The 20,436-nt window shown below is 36.3% G+C and overlaps 1 protein-coding gene across 2 annotated transcripts in view; it reads left to right on the top strand.

Annotated features, from left to right (window-relative positions):
• Positions 1–20,436, top strand: part of MINPP1 (multiple inositol-polyphosphate phosphatase 1) — a 47,235-nt gene that overhangs the window by 8,114 nt on the left and 18,685 nt on the right. The window contains exons 3-5 of one of the 2 annotated variants that reach the window (XM_017963081.3): positions 177–274; positions 6,978–7,111; positions 16,933–16,993. In XM_017963081.3, the coding sequence (XP_017818570.1) occupies positions 177–274; positions 6,978–7,111; positions 16,933–16,993 (293 nt within the window). The remainder of the gene's footprint in view (positions 1–176; positions 275–6,977; positions 7,112–16,932; positions 16,994–20,436) is intronic. The other variant, XM_003903948.5, reaches the window with a different exon arrangement.

Genomic DNA, 20,436 nt, shown 5'->3' with positions numbered 1-20,436 from the left:
TTAGATTATACAGAGCAAGTCTCTTAATGCTTTGATAGCCAGGAAGAAACTAAATAATTTCTTCCCCAAACCAAAGATGTCCATTTTATTGAACTGTACCACACAAAGATATTTAACCTTTGAAAAATAGAAGAAAATAATGACCCACAAAATTTTACCTTTTTTTCCCCCCCCAGATTTAATTCAAGTAGCCTTTTTCACCTGTTCATTTGACCTGGCAATTAAAGGTGTTAACTCTCCTTGGTGTGATGTTTTTGACATAGATGATGCAAAGGTAAGTATTATTTTTGCAGTTCCTTTGCTTTTCTAAAAAAAATTTTTTTGGCTTGCTTGTCTGCATTTGGTTACTTGAAGCAGCTTTTCAGAAAATGAGCAGTTAGGGAACATAAGCTGTTTTGTGACTAACTCCTAATTTTCCTTGAATAAAGAGAGACTAAAGGTTCACATTGGTCCCACCTACTTGTAAATAGTTCAGGTTCAAAAAACTCTGGAAACATTTTTTCCATGGTGATTTGATTTCTAAATCAACCCATCTACAGACCTACCTTTAACCAACCCATCATCAAATTTTACTGCTCGGAAGGGATTGTAGAGCTGATATAATCCCAGATTATTCTTATAGGAAGCCAAAGCTCAGAGAGAATAAATGGTTTTCCAAAGTCCTAGCGACTGTTTTATAACCTTTTTCATGGGAAATTGTGTTCTGTGTTTTACAGTAAACACTCGTATGTCCTTCGCCTATATTTATCAGTTGTTAACCTTTTTTGCCACATTTCCTTTATGAGTCTCTCTACTATATTAGTTTCCTATTGCTGCTCTAACAAGTTATCACAAACTTAGTGGCTTAAAACAATATAAGTTTATTATCTTATGGTTCTGGAGGTCAGAAGTTCAAATTGAATCTTACAGGGCTGAAATCAAGGTATCAATAGAGCCGTATTCTTTCAGGGGGCTTTAGGAGAACATCCATATCCTGCTTTTTCTGATCTCCAGAGGCTGCTTGCATTTCCTGTCACTCAAACTTCTGATGGGTATATCTCCAACTCTTAACTGTCCTTCCTGCCTGCCTCTTGTAAGGATACTTGTTGATTACACTGTTGATTACACTGGGCCCACCTAGATAGTCCAGAATTTATCTCTCCATCTCGAGATTAATCACGTTGGCAGATTCCCTTTTATCAGGTAAGGTAACATATTCATAGGATGTCAAGGATTAGAATGTGGACATATGGGAGCAGTTTTTTCTGTCCACTATGTATATATAATCTTCTTGTACCCCCCACCATCAGGATGCTTCACTCTTAAATACTTGGGCATGCATCTAGGACAAGAACATTCTTTTGTATAACCACAATACACTATACCATAGTTATATTTATGTGTATAATGTATACCACAGTATTTTCTAATATACAGTCAACTTTCAAATTTTCACATCCTAAGTCTTTTATAGCTGTTTTTTGTTTGTTTTGTTTTGTAAGATTCAGGATCTGATAAGGGATCATTCATCGCATTTGGTTGCATTTCTTTTAGTCTCATTTAACCTGAAAGAGTGCTCCAGCCTTCCTTTTGCCCTTCGTACATTGGTGTTTTGCAGGAGTCTAGGCCAGGTTTTTTGCAGAATGCTTTTGGATGTGTCTGATATTTTTTACTTAGGATTAGATTCAGATTAAACATTTTTGACAAGAGCCCTACATAAGTGATATATCCTTCTCAGTGCATCATGTCAGAAGGACTGATGTCCATTTGTCACGTCATTGATAATAATAATAATAATTATTATTATTATTTTTGAGACAGTGTCTCTCTCTGTTGCCCAGGCTGGAGTGCAGTGACACAATCTTGGCTCACTGAAACCTCCGCTCCCCAGATTCAAGTGATTCTTGACCATTTGATCATTTGATTACAATGGTGTCTGCCTGATCTCTTTATTGTAGAGGTACCTTTTTTCTTGTAAATAAAGAACTTCTTGACCGGGCATGGTGGCTCATGCCTGTAATCCCAGCACTTTGGGTATTTTCTATTATTTTCTTCTTCAGTGATTTGATAGAAAATAATTTATCCCTGCTTTGGACTTTCACTGTGAAATAGGTTTATATACTGAAGTATTTACAGGTGAAATAAAATGATACCTGGGATTTGCTTCAAAATAATTCAGTGGTAGTGGTAAGAGCAAAGCTGAAATGGGATTGGTTGAATGCTGATTATTGTTGAAACTGGATAAGTACACAGAGGTTCTTTATACTACTGTCTTATATTTTTTATATGTTTAAAGTTCTTCTTTAATATTTTTTTTTCTTTTTTTTTTTTTTTGAGGCAGAGTCTCCCTCTGTCACCCAGGCTGGAGTGCAGTGGACCGATCTCAGCTCACTGCAACCTCTGCCTATTGTGTTTAAGCAATTCTCAGGCCTCAGCTTCGCAAGTAGCTGGGATTACAGGCGTGTGCCTTCATGCCCAACTAATGTTTGTATTTTTAGTAGAGACGGGATTTCACCATGTTGGCCAGGCTGGTCTCGAACTCCTGACCTCAAGTAATCTTCCTGCCTCACCCTCTCAAAGTGCTGGGATTACAGGTGTGAGCCACTGCGCCTGGCCAAGAATGTTTTTTACAATTAAAAATGAATAGACATTTATGAAATTCTGAGATAATTAGATATCCTGAACCTTGAGTACCTTCAGCAAGCATTTTTTGAGTTTCTGTTCTGTGACAAGCACTTGCTTGGAACTGAAGACACTAACATTAGATAGATACTGTCCTCAAAGAATGCTGCAAGGAATGAAAGACATGTAACTAAACCATTGCAAGATAATAGAATGTTTATACAGTAATAGAAACATAACGCAGATGCTCCTTGACTTATTGTGGGGTTGCATCCAGATAGACCCATGGCAGGTTGAATATCTTAAGTTGGAAGTGCATTTCTGATTTACAGTGCGTTTATCCAGACATAGCCTCTTTGTAAGTCAAGGAGTGCACTGAATGTGTATTGCTTTTGAACCATTGTAAAGTTGAAAAATTGTAAGTCAAACCATCGTATGTTGGGGACTGCCCGTAAAAGGTGTAGTGATGCACAAAGGAGAAAATTAATTTGTAGGATAGCTTTTTTGCAATTTGTGTCTTTAATAAGTATGTCTAGATTTTCTCTCTCTTGGGATTAGTTTTGGTATTTAATGTACCTATAAAAGTCAGTCATTCATGTTATCCATTATTTGCTGAATTAAGCCAATATATCTTTTGATTTTAAAAAGTGTTTTCCTTCTCTGAAATTATTTCCCCATAATTACTTGTGTATTTTTGCTTTCAATTTTTTCTTTATTACGGTAGTTTATTGTTTACTAATTTATTTTTTCCCCAAGAAACAGTTTAGCTTTATCTGTTTTTGAACTTTATATTATGGAATTACTCTGTGTATGTTTTTTTCTTTTGGTATCCAGCTCTTGTTCAACATTAAGTTTTTGAGATTTATTTGGGAGCTAAATGGTGAGAACGCATGGACAGATAGAGGGGAACAACATACACTGGGGCCTTTCAGAGGGCAGAGGATGGGAGGAGGGAGAGGATCAGGAAAAATAACTAATGGGCACTAGGATTAATACCTGGGTAATGAAATAATCCATACGACATACCCCCATGACACAAGTTTAAAAAAAAAAGCTTCCCATTTATAGATTGCTACTTAGAAGGCAGGAATTTGAACTGGGAGGAATTTTAAATGATCTTGACCTGTTGTGTTATGAAAAGGTTCCCAAATTTCAGGAAAATGTACCTCTTCTCAAATGGATTGTGAATTATGAGGTCACAGACATTTCTCAGGATTCTGTAAAACATATACTTGTAGCAGAGTATTAGAGGAGATTGAAGCAAAGGGGCATGAGGTAACTTCTTGGGGGTGATTAAGTCATTGTATTAACACGGCGGGGGGTGGGTTATACAGGTGTTTATATTTGTCAAAAATCGTCAACCTGTATATTTAAATCACGTGTATGTAAATTACAATTTTAATTAAGTTTTTAAATTGAAAAATATTTATGAGATTGCATATAGCTACAATTTTTAATTTTCATTACTATATAGTATTCCATTATATGAATATTTTACAGTTAATTCATTATCTTTTTGGTAGACATTGTTTTTAGTTTGGGGCTGTTATGAACCTTGTTGCTATGAACATTATGTATATGTTTGTTGGGGTACAGGTATACCTGTTTCTGAAGGTGTATGTCTGTGGTAGAATTGTTGATTCTCATGCTTCAGCCTCCTGAGTAGCTGGGACCACAGGCACCCGCCACCACACCTGGCTAATTTTTGTATTTTTAGTATAGAAGGGGTTTTGCCACATTGGCCAGGCTGGTCTCTAACTCCTGACCTCAAGGGATCCACTTGCCTCGGCCTCCCAAAGTGCTGGGATTACAGGTGTGAGCCACCGCACTGGGCCTTTTTTTTTGTTTTTTGTTTTTTTATAATATAAAGTTTTAATAGTAAGCACGTGAGAGTTTTAAAAATCTCAGTTGCCTCCTTTTTATTTCTAATAGATTTTATTTCTTGAATAGATTGAACAGACTTTTATCTAATTCCTTTTAATTCCTTTTTAAATTTCTTAAGTGTTTATGTCTCTTTGCTAACTTTTTGATTTAATTGCCTTTGGGTAAGGACAGACTCTCTAAAGCCGTGTTTTTCCTCCGCTCTCACACCACCACCACAATCATCAACACAGAAGACTTCTGTGACCAAATGTGTGGGAGCCTTTCCCCTGCACACCAAGCAGGAGACACCAGCTGGGTGTCCTCCAGTTCAGTTCTGACACTGTCTACCTGGAGGTAGTGTTAGATCCCACAGGTTGAGGGCTCAGTCCCCAGGTGCCCCATTGGTACTCTTCTGCTCAACTGGCTTCAAGTTGACGTTCCCATGACATCTTCTTTGGATTCAGTTAATATGCTGTAGCAGCTCACAGAACTCAAGGAAACATGTTTGCTGATTTATTATAAAGGATGTTACAAAGGATACAGATGAAGAGATGAGTAGGGCGAGTTATGGGGGAAGGGGCGTGGAGCTTCCATGTCCTCCCTGGGCATGCCACCCTCCAGGAAGTTCCACATGTTCAGCTTTCTGTAAGCTCTCCAAATCCAGTCCTCTTGGGTTTTTATGGAAGTATCCCTTCCCCCCAGGATATGAGGCAGGACCCTTTCAGGGCAGGATCTTAAGACCCCCAGAAAGGCAGGAAGATGAGAGTTCTGCCTCTGCACTGTGGAAAGGGAGGCAGGAGAGAGATTCTGTTTCCTGAGGCCTGCCCCTGAGGCCTCACACACCCAGTATTATACCAAAAGACTTCAACAAGGGATATGGGAATTACAAACCAGAAAGTGTGGACGAAAGCCAATATATACATATCATAACACCACAGGTCAGCCCCTGGTTTTCAAAGAGGGATACCTTACATCAAAAGAGTATACACAGTCATTAATAATTAGTCCAGTCCATCATCTTATATGAATGTTTTCCAGGGCGAGGCCACTAAGGTTTGCCAGCTTCCTTTCAATCCTGTCAGGTTCCAAAACCAGGAGTGGTTTTGGCAAATATATAGCTTCACCGTTTCATGCATCTGTCAGTTGAGCTAAGAGACAGTGTCACCTTTTGCTTGGAGCCTCGTTCAAGGCGTTCATGTAATATTTCATTTCCTTTATAACCCACTTATTCATCGTTTTACCCTCAGCTATTCTCCTTTTCTTCATTAATATCTACACTTCTGCCTTTGGAAGGGACACAAGTTGCCATTGTGCTATGCTAGTCTAGATTGCAGGCAGCAATGCTAGTGTAGCAAGCAGCTCCTCCTCACCCCTTTAATGTATTTTTTATTTTGTTTTTACATATGGCACTGACCCACCCCTGCTCTTAAAACTTACTATGACTTGAACTTAGTTTCTCTAGGAGCTCTCTTGGGAAGAAAGGTTCGTAACTATTGCAGTCGTCTTGAACCTCTTTTGGGTTACATATTTTAGTCCTCTAGTTGTGGTTTTAGCTACAGGTTTTAGTTCTAGATAGAGGTTTTAGTTCTCCACTTCTACATGAGCAAATGATCAAATGATACATAAGTGCAAAATTTAACCCTCAGATAAAGGCTACTTAATTACCAGCTCTCGATTCCAGACCTTGCAGCAGAGATTAATCACTGTAACCAGTGATAGGTAAGTTTCAAACTGTTCTCTATACTTGTATAATCTGTATCATTCTTAGAAATATAAAGGGTATAATGTATATGTGTGTGTGGGGGGTAATAAATGGTATTATAGGGTACGTATTATTTTTAACGGACTCTTATTCAACATTGTGTCTTGGAGCTCTTCCATGTCAGTACATGGAGATCTATAATACAGAACTTTTTGATAACTGCAAAGTATTCTGTAGTATGTGTATACTATAGTTTATTTAACCATCTACCTACTGTTGGAATTTAGTTGTTTCTGGGGATTTTTTGGCATCTATAAGCAGTGCTACTGTAAGTCATTCTTGTACATTCTCGCTGGTGTTCCTCTGTGAATATCACTTTATAAGAAATGGAATTAAATGGGTCATAGAGTATGTGTGTTTTCATGGATTTTGCCAGTTTGCCCTCTTGAATGTCTATACCAATATACATTCCTCCCAACAGTACCCATTTCCCCATATCCTTGGTACACTTTTATTATTATTTTTTTCACCAATGATACATGAACCAAAGTAACTCATTTTCTATTTGACTTCTACCTTCTCAAAATTCTTAAACATTTCTCATCCACTGTTGTTATCTTCTGTGTTTTAATGAATATTCTTCTTCTTTATTCTTTCTTCTAAATGTATCCTTGACATATGACATAAATACTATATTTTGTGCAGAATGGTAATTAAACACTGTAACCATTTCTTAGAGAATCATTATTAAATCAGGGAATCTGTTATGTTTTTGAAAATATATTAGAAATGATTTTTGAATTTTTTTTAGGTATTAGAGTATTTAAATGATCTGAAACAATATTGGAAAAGAGGATATGGGTATACTATTAACAGTCGATCCAGCTGCACCTTGTTTCAGGATATCTTTCAGCATTTGGACAAAGCAGTTGAACAGAAACAAAGGTAAGAACTTTCTAAAAACTTTGAAGTACGTTTTGAGTTTACTATTAAACTTCTGGAAAATTTTTTATAATGAGTAATTTAAAAAAATAGTTTTTGCTTGTGTTTTAAAAAAATTTTTAATGTGATACAAAAGAATTAGATAACATGTGTAAGTTATAAAACATATGAAACCTTCCACTCTACCCAAGAACTACAATATTAATAATAACTTGGATTTGTTTACTTATGTGTTCCTCAACTGTTCCGTTTTCCTGCCTCCTCTTGCTCTTCCTTTCTCCAGAAACTACTGTTTGGAATTTTGTATTTGTCATTCCTTCGCCTCTTTAAAATGGTTTATATTATTAATGTATTGCTGCCCAATTAATATATTTAGTTTTTCTTGGAATCATACTGCTTATTGTCTTTTAGACATTGCTTTGTTTCCCCCTCTCAACTTTATGTTTTTAATATTCAACATATTATTGCATATAGCTGTAGTTCATTTTCACTGTAGTGCAATATTCAATAATGTGAATACACCATAATTTATGCCATGTACTCTTGTCGGTGGGCATTTAGATAGTTCCTATCTTTAGCTATTATAAATAGTGTAATTGTGAACTCTATGTGGCTCCTGCTATGAATGTGCAAAATGTTTTTACTTTGAAAGAGAAAAACTTTTGTTAATATTTATAATCAATTAAAAATAATTTTTCAAGACTTGAACCTTTGATAGAACCTCAATTCCATTTTATTTGTCAGATTTGCTTCAATGAAGGCTTATACACTTAAAATTGGAGACAAAAATCATGCTCTAAAAATTGAGATAGAAAAAAACTAGAGATGATGTGTTTCATTGTGTTTCCAGTACTACATTTTATTTACAAAAATATATTTTGTTTGTGGATATGACTCTAGTTTGTGGAAATTTCTTGAGTTTGTTGGGAGTTCAGGAAGAAAAACCAAATTGAGTATTTAGTTTCTGCTACCAAAAAGTTGTGTGGCGATTTCATTCAAGGCAAGTACCTTTGAAATAGGAGTTAACTTTTTTCCTGCTCAATTTTATGAATGGTTTATAACCCTTAGACTTTATGAGATAATATATCTTTATTATTTGTTCATTGCTTGTCTTGCTTTTGGATATGAGGTATGATAAACTTAAAACTGTGTTTGGAAGATTTTAAAATAATGTTTGCTATTTTATTTTATCTTCAATTTAGCGCTTTAAGAAGTTTATCATTGGTGTTTTAAAATAAGTATTTCTGTATACTGAAAACTACAAAACATTTCAGAGAAATGACCCAAATAAAGGAAATATATATAATTTTTATGGATTGGAAAACCCAAATTAGTAACCTGTAGATTCTCTATCAAAAATCTCAGTACTTTTTTTTATAGAAATTGAGAAACTAATTCTAAAATATATGCAGAAATTTAAAGGACCTAGAAGAGCTAAAATAATTTTGAGAAGGAACATAGGGACTTAAAGCACCAGACTTCAGAATTTATATAAAGCTATATTAATAGTCAAATATTAATAGATCAATAGGACAAAATAGAATCAAGAAATAAACTCAGATATATATGGTAAATTGATTTTTGACAAAGATGCCAAGCTAATACATTGGGGAAAAGGGTAGTATTTTCAACAAATGGTACTGAAACAATTGGATATACATCTTATCAAAAAATGGCACCTAGACCCTTCACACTGTACACAAAAACAGATTATTTAAAGTAATATATAAAACTGTAAAATTTCTTAAAGAAAATACAGGGGCAATGACCTAAATATAAGAACTAAAACTATAAATCTCTCAGGAAAACCTAGGGGTAAATCTTCATGACCTTGGATTAGGCAAGAATTTCTTAGATGTTAACACCAAAAGTGTGATCTGCTAACAGAAGTTCATAAAATGGTCTGGGCATGGTGCCTTACGCCTGTAATCGGCCTTTGGGAGGCTGAGGCTGGGCCGGCAGATCACCTGAGGCCAGGAGATCGAGACCAGCCTAGCCAACGTGGCGAAACCCCATCTCTACAAAATATACAAAAATTAGCCAGGCATGGTGTTGCATGCCTGTAGTCCCAGCTACTCTGGAGGCCGAGGCAGGAGAATCGCTTGAACCCTGGAGGCGGAGGTTACAGTGAGCCAAGATCGCACCACTGCACTCCAGCCTGGGTAACAGAGCAAAACTCAAAAAAAAAAAAAAAAAGGAAAGTTGATTAAAATGAACGTCAGAATTTAAAACCTTTTACTTCAAAAGACACTATTCAGAAAATGAGAAGACCAAGCCAAATATTTGAAGAAAGTGTTTGCAAAACATACATGATTAAGGATTGAATCCAGAATATGCAGACAATTACAACTTATACCAAAACAACCAGTTTTTAGAAGGGCAGAAGATTTGAACAGATTTCACTAAAGAAGATGTATGGATGGCAAACAAGCACATGAAGGGTTGTTCACTGTCGTTAGATATTGAAGCCACAGTGAAATACCACTAATGAATCCTCTAAATTAGCTAAAATAAAAAAGAGATTGTCGGCCGGGCGCGGTGGCTCAAGCCTGTAATCCCAGCACTTTGGGAGGCCGAAGACGGGCGGATCATGAGGTCAGGAGATCCAGACCATCCTGGCTAATACGGTGAAACCCCGTCTCTACTAAAAAATACAAAAAACTAGCCGGGCGAAGTGGCGGGTGCCTGTAGTCCCAGCTACTTGGGAGGCTGAGGCAGGAGAATGGCGTGAACCCGAGAGGAGGAGCTTGCAGTGAGCTGATATTCGGCCACTGCACTCCAGCCTGGGTGACAGAGCAAGACTCCGTCACAAAAAAAAAAAAAAAAAAGAGATTGTCTTAAGTGTTGGTGAGATGTGAAGTAACTAGAAACCTCATACATTGCTGCTAGGAATATAAAATTGTATAGCCCCTTGGGAAAAGTTTTGCAGTTTCTTAAAAAGTCAAACATGTCGGGCTGGGCTGGGCTGGGCTACGCGGCTTGAGCCTGGCTCTATCCAGAGCGAGACCCTGATGGCTGCGGTGTTTCTGGTAATGCTTTATGAATACTCGCCGCTTTTCTACATTGTGGTGGTCTTCACCTGCTTCGTCGTGACCACCGGTCTAGTATTGGGATGGTTTGGTTGGGATGTTCCAGTAATTCTGAGAAATTCAGAAGAGACCCAGGTCAGCACAAGAGTTTTCAAAAAGCAAATGAGACAAGTCAAGAATCCTTTTGGCTTAGAGATCACTAATCCATCTTCAGCTTCAATTACAACTGGCATAACCTTGACAACAGATTGCCTTGAAGATAGTCTCCTTACATGCTACTGGGGGTGCAGTGTTCAAAAATTATATGACGCTCTGCAGAAGCATGTTTATTGCTTCAGAATAAGCACTCCCCAAGCATTAGAAGATGCTCTGTATAGTGAATATCTCTATCAGGAACAGTATTTGTATCCTGTTATCTGATATACCCATTAGCACTGAAAATTAGACTTCTTATGGATAAAGTGTTGCTAACTTATTGATCATTTTTGGTATATTTTTGTTCTTATGGTTATAGTGGCAATTTACCTTTACATTTTCAAAAAGTATTAAAAAGGATAGCAAAGAAGAAATATATTGCCGGTTACCAAGAGATAATAAAATTGAAGACTTTGGCACAGTGCCCACATCTCGCTATCCATTGGTAGCGCTATTGACCTTAGCTGATGAGGATGACCGGGAAATTTATGATATTATTTCCGTGGTGTCAGTGATTCATATTCCTGATAGGACTTATAAACTATCCTGCAGAATATTGTATCAATATTTACTCTTGGCTCAAGGTCAATTTCATGATCTTAAGCAACTTTTCATGTCTGCAAATAATAATTTCACTCCCTCCAACTGTTCCTCTTCAGAAGAAAAAATCACAGGCAGAAGTTTGTTGGAAAAGGTGAGACTCTCTAAAAGTGAAGTTGAGCCATCGGAGAACAGCAAGGACTGTGTTGTTTGCCAGAATGGGACTGTGAACTGGGTGCTCTTACCATGCAGACACACCTGCCTGTGTGATGGCTGCATGAAGTATTTTCAGCAGTGCCCAATATGCAGGCAGTTTCTTCAGGAATCTTTTGCACTTTGCAGTCAAAAAGAGCAAGATAAAGACAAACTGAAGACTCTTTGAAGACATTGTAACACTGAAAATTACACTTTCTACTAAAGATGCAGAAATTGATGATCTTGGAATTCATTATAACATAGAATCTACAGTATTGGCCATCAATGAAAATTATATTTTAACTTCATATTTGTATGGTACATGGATGATAAAAATTAATTATTCCTTTCTGCTTAGTGAGTGAATACTGAAATGCATCTGTGTTGATACATAAAAATTCATTCAACTCTTGAAAAGAATCTAAGAGTTTGGCCTTTTATTAGCTAGATTTCCTCTCACGTTAATTAGAAAAATCATTCTGAAAGGCAATCCATTGAAAATTTGAGGAAGTTAAAGCCTTAAGATCACTAAATGTTTTACCTTTGATGTAATCTGGAGAGCAATTAAGAAAAAACTTAATTCTGCTTAAAGTAATTGTGTGTTCCCTAGTTTATACAAAGGAGTTGGAATGAGCTTCTTTAAATCTTTTCCTGAAATACCAGTTTTTATAAATATCCATCTGTTTGGTTTCTAATCTCCCTTATAGTTACATAAATACAGGTCATAGTTTTTAAATACTCGTTCTTAAATCATAAATACAAGATATATATATAAAAAAAAGTCAAACATGTATCTATACGACTAAGCAGATTTATTCTAAGTATCTACCAAATAGAAATGAATGTATGTGTCTATACATAGACTCATGTCAATGGTTACAGCAATGTTATTCGTGATAGCTAAAAACATGATAGCTATAAACAGCTCAAGTGCCAGTCAACTGATAGATGGATAAACATGTGGTACATACATATGATGGAATACCACTCAGCAATTAAGAAAGAATGAACTACTGATAGTCAGCCAAATGGATGACTTCAGAAACATGCCAAATGAGAGGCCAGATACATAAGACTATATATTGAATGATTCTGTTTGTTTGAAATTTCTAAAAAGCACAAAACTTTGAAGACAAAAGCAAATCGTTGGTGGCCTGGGTCTGGAGGTAGGAGCAGGGATGGGCACAGGGAACCTTTTAAATTAAAAAACAAAAATTTTTTTGAGACGGGGTGTTGCTGTGTTGCCAGGCTAGTTTCAAACTTCTGGGCTCAAGCAGTCCTCTCCCGTTGGTCTCCCAAAGTGTTGGGATTACAGGCATGAGCCGCTGCACCCAGCTGAGCACAGAGAACTTTTTAGGTGGTCCAAGTTTTCCCAAACTGGATTGTGGTGATTACGCACACAGCTGTATTAAAATTGGTAGTTATGCTTCAGTAAAACTTAATCTGAGTATTTAACAAAAGTATTTAAAAAATGGAATGAAATAATTTTTTGGTAAAAGTGGAAAAAATTTTTTTAAAGAAGACTCCATTTTTCTGAATTAGTAAATTTTTTTTTACAAGGCAACACCAAAATGCTTATGACATAATTACTGAAAATGTTTTAAAATTATTAGATCACTTCACTGAGTTGATGTGCAATATATTAGAAAATAATTGAATTTTTTAAATTAAGGATTTTACAGTGTCATAGGGTCATTATTTTTTAAAACAGTTTGAGAAATAATTCATATGTAGGCATGTCTCAATGATACTGCAAGTTCAATTCCAGACCACTGCAAAAAAGTGAATATCACAATGAAGGGGGTCACACAGTTTTTTTGGTTTCCTGGTACATATAAAAGTTATGTTTATACTATAATAAGCATGCAACAGCATTTTGTCTTAAAAAACAGTACATACATACCTTAATTTAAAAATGCTGTATTACTAGGAAATGCTAATGATCATCTGAGCCTTCAGAGAGTTGTAATCTTTTTGCGGGTAAAGGGTCTTGCCTCAGGTGTTGATGGCTGCTGACCGATGAGAGTGGTGGTTGCTGAAGGCTGGGGTGGCTGTGGCAATTTATTATAAAAGAAAGTATCACTGAGGTTTGCTGCATCAGTTGACTCTTTCTTTCATGCATTCATTAATAGCATTTTACCCACAGTAGAACATATTTCAGAATTGGGGTCAGTCCTCTCAAACCCTGTCAGTGCTTTGTCAACTTTCTCAATCCTTTGTTGTCATTTCAACAATATTCATAATATCTACACCACGGGTAGATTTCATCTCAAGAAACCACTTTGTTCATCCCTAAGAAGCAACTCCTCATGTATTCAAGTTTTATCATAATATTGCAGTAATTCAATCATGTCTTTGGGCACCATTTGTAATTTTCTTGCTATTTCCACCACATCTACAGCTACTTCCTATCATCCATGAGGGTTGGAATCAGCCTCTTCCAAACTCCTGTTAATGTTGATGTTTTGACCTCCTCCCATGAATTACAAAGATTCTTAATGGCATCTAGAGTGGTGAAACCTTTCTGGGAGGTTTCCAGTTTACATTCCCCAGATCCATTAAAGGAATCACTGTCTGTGACAGCTATATCCTTATGACATTTATTTCTTAAATAAATAATATTTCTCTTTTATACGAAATTTACTTCTTAAATATTTCTCAAATTTATTTCTTAATAATAAATTTCTTAAAATTTATTTCTTAAATGAAATAAAAATTACTACTTGATCTATGGGATGCAGAATAGATTTTGTGTTAGCAGACATGAGAACAACATTAATTTCCTTGTACATCTCCATCAGAGCTCTTGAATGACCAAGTGTATTGTCAATGAGCAGTAATATTTTGAAAGGACTCTTTCTTTCTGAGCAGGCAGTCGCAGTAGGCTTCAAACAGCCAGTAAACCATGCTATGTAAAAACAGATGTGCTGTCATCCAGGCTTTGTTGTTCCAATTATAGAGCACAGGCGGAGTAGAGTTAGTGTAATTCTTATGGGCCCTAGAATTTTTGGAATGACCGGTGAGCATTGGCTTCAACTTAAAGTCAGGAGCTGCATTATCCCCTAACAAGAGAATCATCGTATGCTTTGAAGCGAGACATGATGTTCTAGATGGTGTCTTCTTCCAAAAGAAGGCTGTTTTGTCTACATTGAAAATCTGCTTAGTATAGTGACCTTCGATTATCTTAGCTAGATCTTCTGGATCACTTGCAGTTTCTACATCAGGACTTGCTGCTTCACCTTATATTTTTGTGTTATGAAGATAACTTTTTTCCTTAAACCTCATAAGTCAACCTCTGCCAGCTTCTAACTTTTCTTTTGCATCTTTGTCACCTCTTAGCTTTTACAGAATTGAGGAGAGTTAGGGCCTTGCTCTGGATTAGGCTTTGGCTAAGGGGAATGTTGCAGCTGTGTGGATCTTCTACCAGACTACTGAAACTTTCTTCCTATCAGCAATAACATTCTTCCACTGTCTTATCCATGTGTTCACTGGAGTAGCACTTTTAATTTCCTCCAAGAACGTTTGCTTTGCATTCACAACTTGGCTAACTGACCCAAGAGACCTAGCTTTTGGCCTATTTCAGCTTAGGACATGCCTTCCTCACTAAGCTTAATCATATCTAGCTTTTGAGTGAAAGTGAGAGATGTGTGAGTCTTGCTTTATTTGAACCCGTAGACGCCATTGTAGGATTATTAATTGGCCTAATTTCAGTATTGTATCTCCGGGAATAGGGAAGCTAGAGGAGAGGGAGGAGGATGGAGAATGGCTGGTCGGTGGAGCGGTCAGAACATACACAACATTTATCAATTAAATTTACCATCTTGTATGGGTGGGGTTCATGGCACCCCAAAACAACTACAAAAGTAACACCAAAGATCACTGATCACAGATCACCATAACAGATATTATAATAATAGTAATAATAATAAAAAATTTTGAAATATTGTGGTAATTACTACAATGTGATACATTACTAAAATGTGATACACAAAGTGAGCACATGCTGTTGGAAAAATTACACGGATGGCCTTACTTAACTCAGGATTGCCACAAACCTTCCATTTGTGGCAAAATGCAGAATCTACAAAGCACAATAAATCAAAGCACAACAAGATGAAGTAATGCCTGGATCATATACAGTTTACCTACTTAAAGTGCACAATTCAGTGTTTTAGTATATTCACAGAGTTGCACAACCATCACTACTGCAACTTTAGAACATTTTCATGACCTCAAAAAGAAATTCTATATGCTGCGCCTTAGAAGTCACTCTCCATTCACCCTCACTCCGCCATGCCCTGCAACCACTAATATATTTTCTGTCTGTATGGATTGGTGTATTCTGGACATTTCATATAAATGGAATGGTACAATATGTGGTTCTTTGTGACAGGCTTTTTTGATTTAGCATCATGTTTTTAAGGTTCTTCCGTGTTGTACATGTAGCAGTAGCACGTATCATTCTTTTTCATGGCTGAATAATATTCCTTTGTATGACTATACCATGTTTTTGTTCATCTTGCTTTTTAAAAAAAATTTGCTTATCTCACCTACCAATAAATTACAGAGGGAAAAATGCAACTAATTGAGCACTCCATTTCTGTTAGCTAGTAGCTGATGGTATTTTAATAAACTGAGAAAATAATGAGGCGAATTTTCATGCATGGCTTGTGGCAATAGGTGCAGTTCTCTGGTGTAGAGGCAATATGACGTAGTAGGCAGATGCTTGGATTTGTTTTGACTCCTGGTCCAGCTTTATGGATGCTGCAGATTCCTCACTTTGGAAAAGAGGAATGAAGAATGATGCCTAGCCTTAATTTGAAAATTCGAAATGCTCCAAAATCCAAAACTTTCTGAGTGCAGACATGATGCGGCAAGTTGAAAATTCCACATCTGACCTCATGTGATGGGTTGTAGTTGAAACTTTGTTTCATGCACAAAATTCTTTAAAATATGTATAAAATAACCTTCATGCTATGTGTGAAAGGTGTATATGGAACATAAATGAATTTCATATTTAGACTTGGGTCCCATCCTCAAGATTATATATATGTAAATATTTCAAAATCTGAGAAAATTTGAAATCCAAAAGATTTATGGTCCTGAACATTTTGGGTAGGGAATACTCAACCTGTACCTCACCTGACTCATAGAATTGTGATAATCAAGTGAGATAATATTTATTAAAGCACTTAATATAATATGATATGCTGACATGGTATTAGTATTATATGTGATAGTTCTCTGGCCCAAACATGTCCTTAGTGTCTTTTCCAGATATTCACACACCCTTCCCCTCCATCACCCCCAACCCCCTTGGCAATTGTTCAAATAATGAAAACGAGTACTTTGTGAGACTTATTCTTTTCAAACTTTATGGCCTCATTTATTAAACTAACTTCATTGCAAGATGGAAAACATTTTTACTTCTTTTGAATGAGTATGCCTTCTCTTGTGGATTGAAAAGAATATTCATTCAACAAAGCAACTACTATGTTTGTATGTCAGGCAATAATGAGTGAGGCAAAGTCATTGCACTGTGTCTTTTACAGTCTAGAGAAAATAAAAGTGTAAGATTGTGAAACAATGTGAGAAGTTGAAAGAGGGAGTTTGCCCCTTTAAGACAGGAAATCGTTTTGACTACTGCCTCTTGTAACTGAGGAAGGAATCAACAAACATTGTTCAGCAGTGAGTGATGATGAAGAAACTGGCAGATGGTTTCCTGGGACTGGGTATCTCTGTACTAAAAGGCTGATGAGGGTTTTAAAAGATACTTATTTCGCTGAATTAAGATTAAATCTTAAAATAGGAAAGGAGAAGAAAGTGTAGTTTGAGACTTCTGTCAGATTTCTCTCCTAAAAACAGATTGACCAATGCTGTGAGCAGTGCTGGTGAAGAAAATCAATATATGCTCAGCAAGGAGCAAGTAAGTTGTTTTTTGTTTGTTTGTTTGTTTTTAATTAATGGACTTTTAAAAGTAATTTTAGGTTCACAGGAAAATTGAGTAGAAAGTACAGAGTTCCCACTTAACTGCTTTTCTCCAGTGTGGTAGAATAATAAGATTTTAATAGATTATTTATCTTTGTATTTTTCCTGATCTCTTCTATCAGAACATTAGCCTTTTTTTTTTTTGTACATGACTTAAATCCTTTTGTTAAATTTGGAATTAGAGTTTATAAATGAGTATTTTGACGTTCATATTTTCTGACAAAAAGACTTTCACATAATTCCCAAGTTCCCAGGCTACTTTTTGCTTTCTCCATCCCACCCCTACCCCCTTGTTGGAATGTTAATATGTATACAGATTTTATATATATATATATATAAAAACATTAAATCAGAGACATTCTTCAGTGCCACTGAATTTTTTTTTGACATAATTTTAATAGCATGGTTTTACTTCATGGAAAAAATGGAAGATTGCAAATTGTTAAATTTTCAGTTAAATATAACTGGCCCTTGAAATTCAGCTCCTTGATTTTATTAGGAACTTGACTTTTATTTTCCTTTTTGTACCATCACTATAGTAATGGGATTAAAGTTAAAACCAGCAAATTCAAGCAGGTATTTCTATTTAAGCAGCTGTGATTAGAAAAGCAGATCTAATTTACTGAAGAAATGAGTTACCTCTAGATTTTATTCCCCATATATCTGTTAATTTAATCTTTTTGGATTCGGGGAATTCAACAAGTTCATGTTTTCTCGAAGTAAGATTTATTTTGGGTCTATAATTACTTGCCTCATGAGATCTTCCATTTTAAATTAATTACTATAAAAATATTTTTTACTGTTACTAAATACCTCAGCTCTCAGTGTTAACCTTTTTTTCTACCTTTTTGTTGGGTTTGAAATCATTGATATTTTCAGATTTCATAGTCTATATTTTAAAGCTGTGTAGTCCCATATGTTAACGTAAGATGGCAGTATTGAGATAAATGTGTAGTGACACCAAGTGATTTTAGTTATTTAGTCAATTAGCCCATTGTAACAGGGGAAACTTGCTTCTTTAAAGTTCTTAGAAATGTATGCCAATTCTAGGTCTTTTTGCCAACTTTTTGAAGTCACAGTTCCATGGAGTTTAGCCAGGGGTATCAGGAATCTTTTCAGTGCTAGGAATCTCTTTAGTGTTGAAAGATACTGACTAAATATTTTCTTTCTTTCTTTTTTTTTTTTTTGGAGACAGAGTCTTGATGTATCCCCCAGACTGGAGTGCAGTGATATCATCTCGGCTCACTGCACCCTCCACCTCCCAGGTTCAAGTGATTCTCATGCCTCAGCCTCCCAAGTAACTGGGATTACAGGCAACTGCCACCATGCCCAGCTAATTTTTGTATTTTTAGTAGAGACAGGGGTTCACCATGTTGGCCAGGCTGGTCTTGAACTCCTAACCTCAGGTGATCTGCCTGCCTTGGCCTCCCACAGTGCTGGGATTACAGGATTATAGGTGTGAGCCACAGTGCCTGGCCACATACTGGCTAAATATTAATAAGTAAAAGTTTATATAACTAGCCTGGCTGTTCTCTGAATTTATATTCAAATGTCCAGCTGCCTTTTGAATAGACACTTTTTGACTGTCACCAGATTGTAGGTCTACTAAGTCGTTATTCATTATATCTGCACAATTATTTTACCTTTGTACATTTTTTTAAACTATTCTTGTTGAATTGTATCCAGTTTTTTAAGGATTACTCTTAAATCTATTGTCGTATCTGTTCTTGCCATAGTTGGAGAGTATACCTACTCTGTGCTGACCCCAACAGTAGAACAGGGAGGCAAATCTTGTTTCAGTTATTATTTTTAAAAAAGAAACCTCAAACACACAAAACCCCACAACTTTTAAATACCTGTTAAATCAATAGAATAGGCTGTTTTGTGAAGTAGTAAGTTTCCTGTTTTAGAAGTATGTTAGTCGAATCTGGATGACTGTGTCAGAGATTCTATAGAAGAAATGCTTCTACCACATAAGAGGCTAGGAAATTATTTCATTATTCCATAACTAAAGGCTCAGTTCATTTCAATTCAGCAAGCAGTTTTTGAGCACATACAGTGTGTGGCATAGTGCTAGGCATTGGGAATACATAAACAGGGTAACAAGTTATACCCCCTACATCCAGGGGGCTCTCAGTCTAGTAAGGAAGATGCCTTAAGAAAGCAATTTAGTCAAAAGCAAAAGGATGCTTGGGAAAGTAAGTCATCTCTGCAGTTCATGGTAGTTGGAAATGACTTCTGTGTGGAGGTAAGATGTAAGGTGAGCCTTAATCATTGACATTGTAGTGGGATGGAATTTACATTGGTATAGGATTATTAAAATTCAAATCCTTGTTGAGAATTTCCTAACCAAAACTTGGTCATCTTTAAAATTCAGGTAATACTCATGTTTCAAGATGTTGAGAAGGTTGACTGGAGTTCTGTGTTCATGTATGTATGTGTACCACACAAATACATGTAAAGACACACTTATCTTTTACCACTATGCTTTACACAATTATTAAGTATTTTATTAATTGTTATTAATACCATCATGACAATCATTCCAGGCAAAATTTGGCTAGGAAAGAATAAGGAAGACATCAAGGAAGAAGAGTATTGAGCAAAGGCCTATATGGGAATGAAAATGTAAAATGCCAAAGTTAATTTGATGGTTTGAATTAGACAGTGTTGGAAAACAAGCTATTAAATAGGGTGTTATCTATGCCAGAGAAAAACAGTATACTTTACCTGTCATCTAGATGCTGATTTAAAATTTTTCCTGGCTGGGCATGGTGGCTCAGACCTGTAATCCCAGCACTTCGGGAGGCCAAGGCAGGAGGATCGCTTGAACCCAGGAGTTTGAGACCAGCCTGGGTAACAGGGGGAATCCCTACCTCTACAAAAGAAAAAAAAAAAAAAAATTAGCCAGGCGTGGTGGCATGTGCCTGTAGTCCCAGCTACTCAGGAGGCTGAGGTGGGAGGATCACCTGAGCCTGGGAGCTCGAGGCTACATGAGCCATGATCGTGCCACTGTACTCCAGCTTGGGCAGCAGAGCAAGACCCTGTCTCTAAATAAATAAATAAATAAATAAAATAAGATTGTTCCTATTTCTGCTTTAGTTATTTGTGTTAATTTTAAATAAGTTCCACGTATTCTGAGGTTTACACTTAAACATCTCTCTCCTTAATTAGAACATAGACAAGTAAAATCTATTGTTATTTTTCAGGAATATTTAGACAAATCTACTGAAATAAATACACAGCTTTGTCCAGGTTATTTTTGAGTACCTGCTATGTTCAGGTTATTTGACTGGCAACAGAGGGTATACAAAGATGAATGCATTGAAATTGTCTCCAAACACAGTTTGGAGAACGAGTATAATAGCACTAAAACAGATA

This window comes from Papio anubis, chromosome 11, assembly GCF_008728515.1.
Source record: "Papio anubis isolate 15944 chromosome 11, Panubis1.0, whole genome shotgun sequence".
Classification (NCBI taxonomy): Eukaryota; Metazoa; Chordata; class Mammalia; order Primates; family Cercopithecidae; genus Papio; species Papio anubis.
The sequence above is the reverse complement of the archived record's forward strand: the minus strand, read 5'-3'. Positions and strand labels throughout refer to the sequence as shown.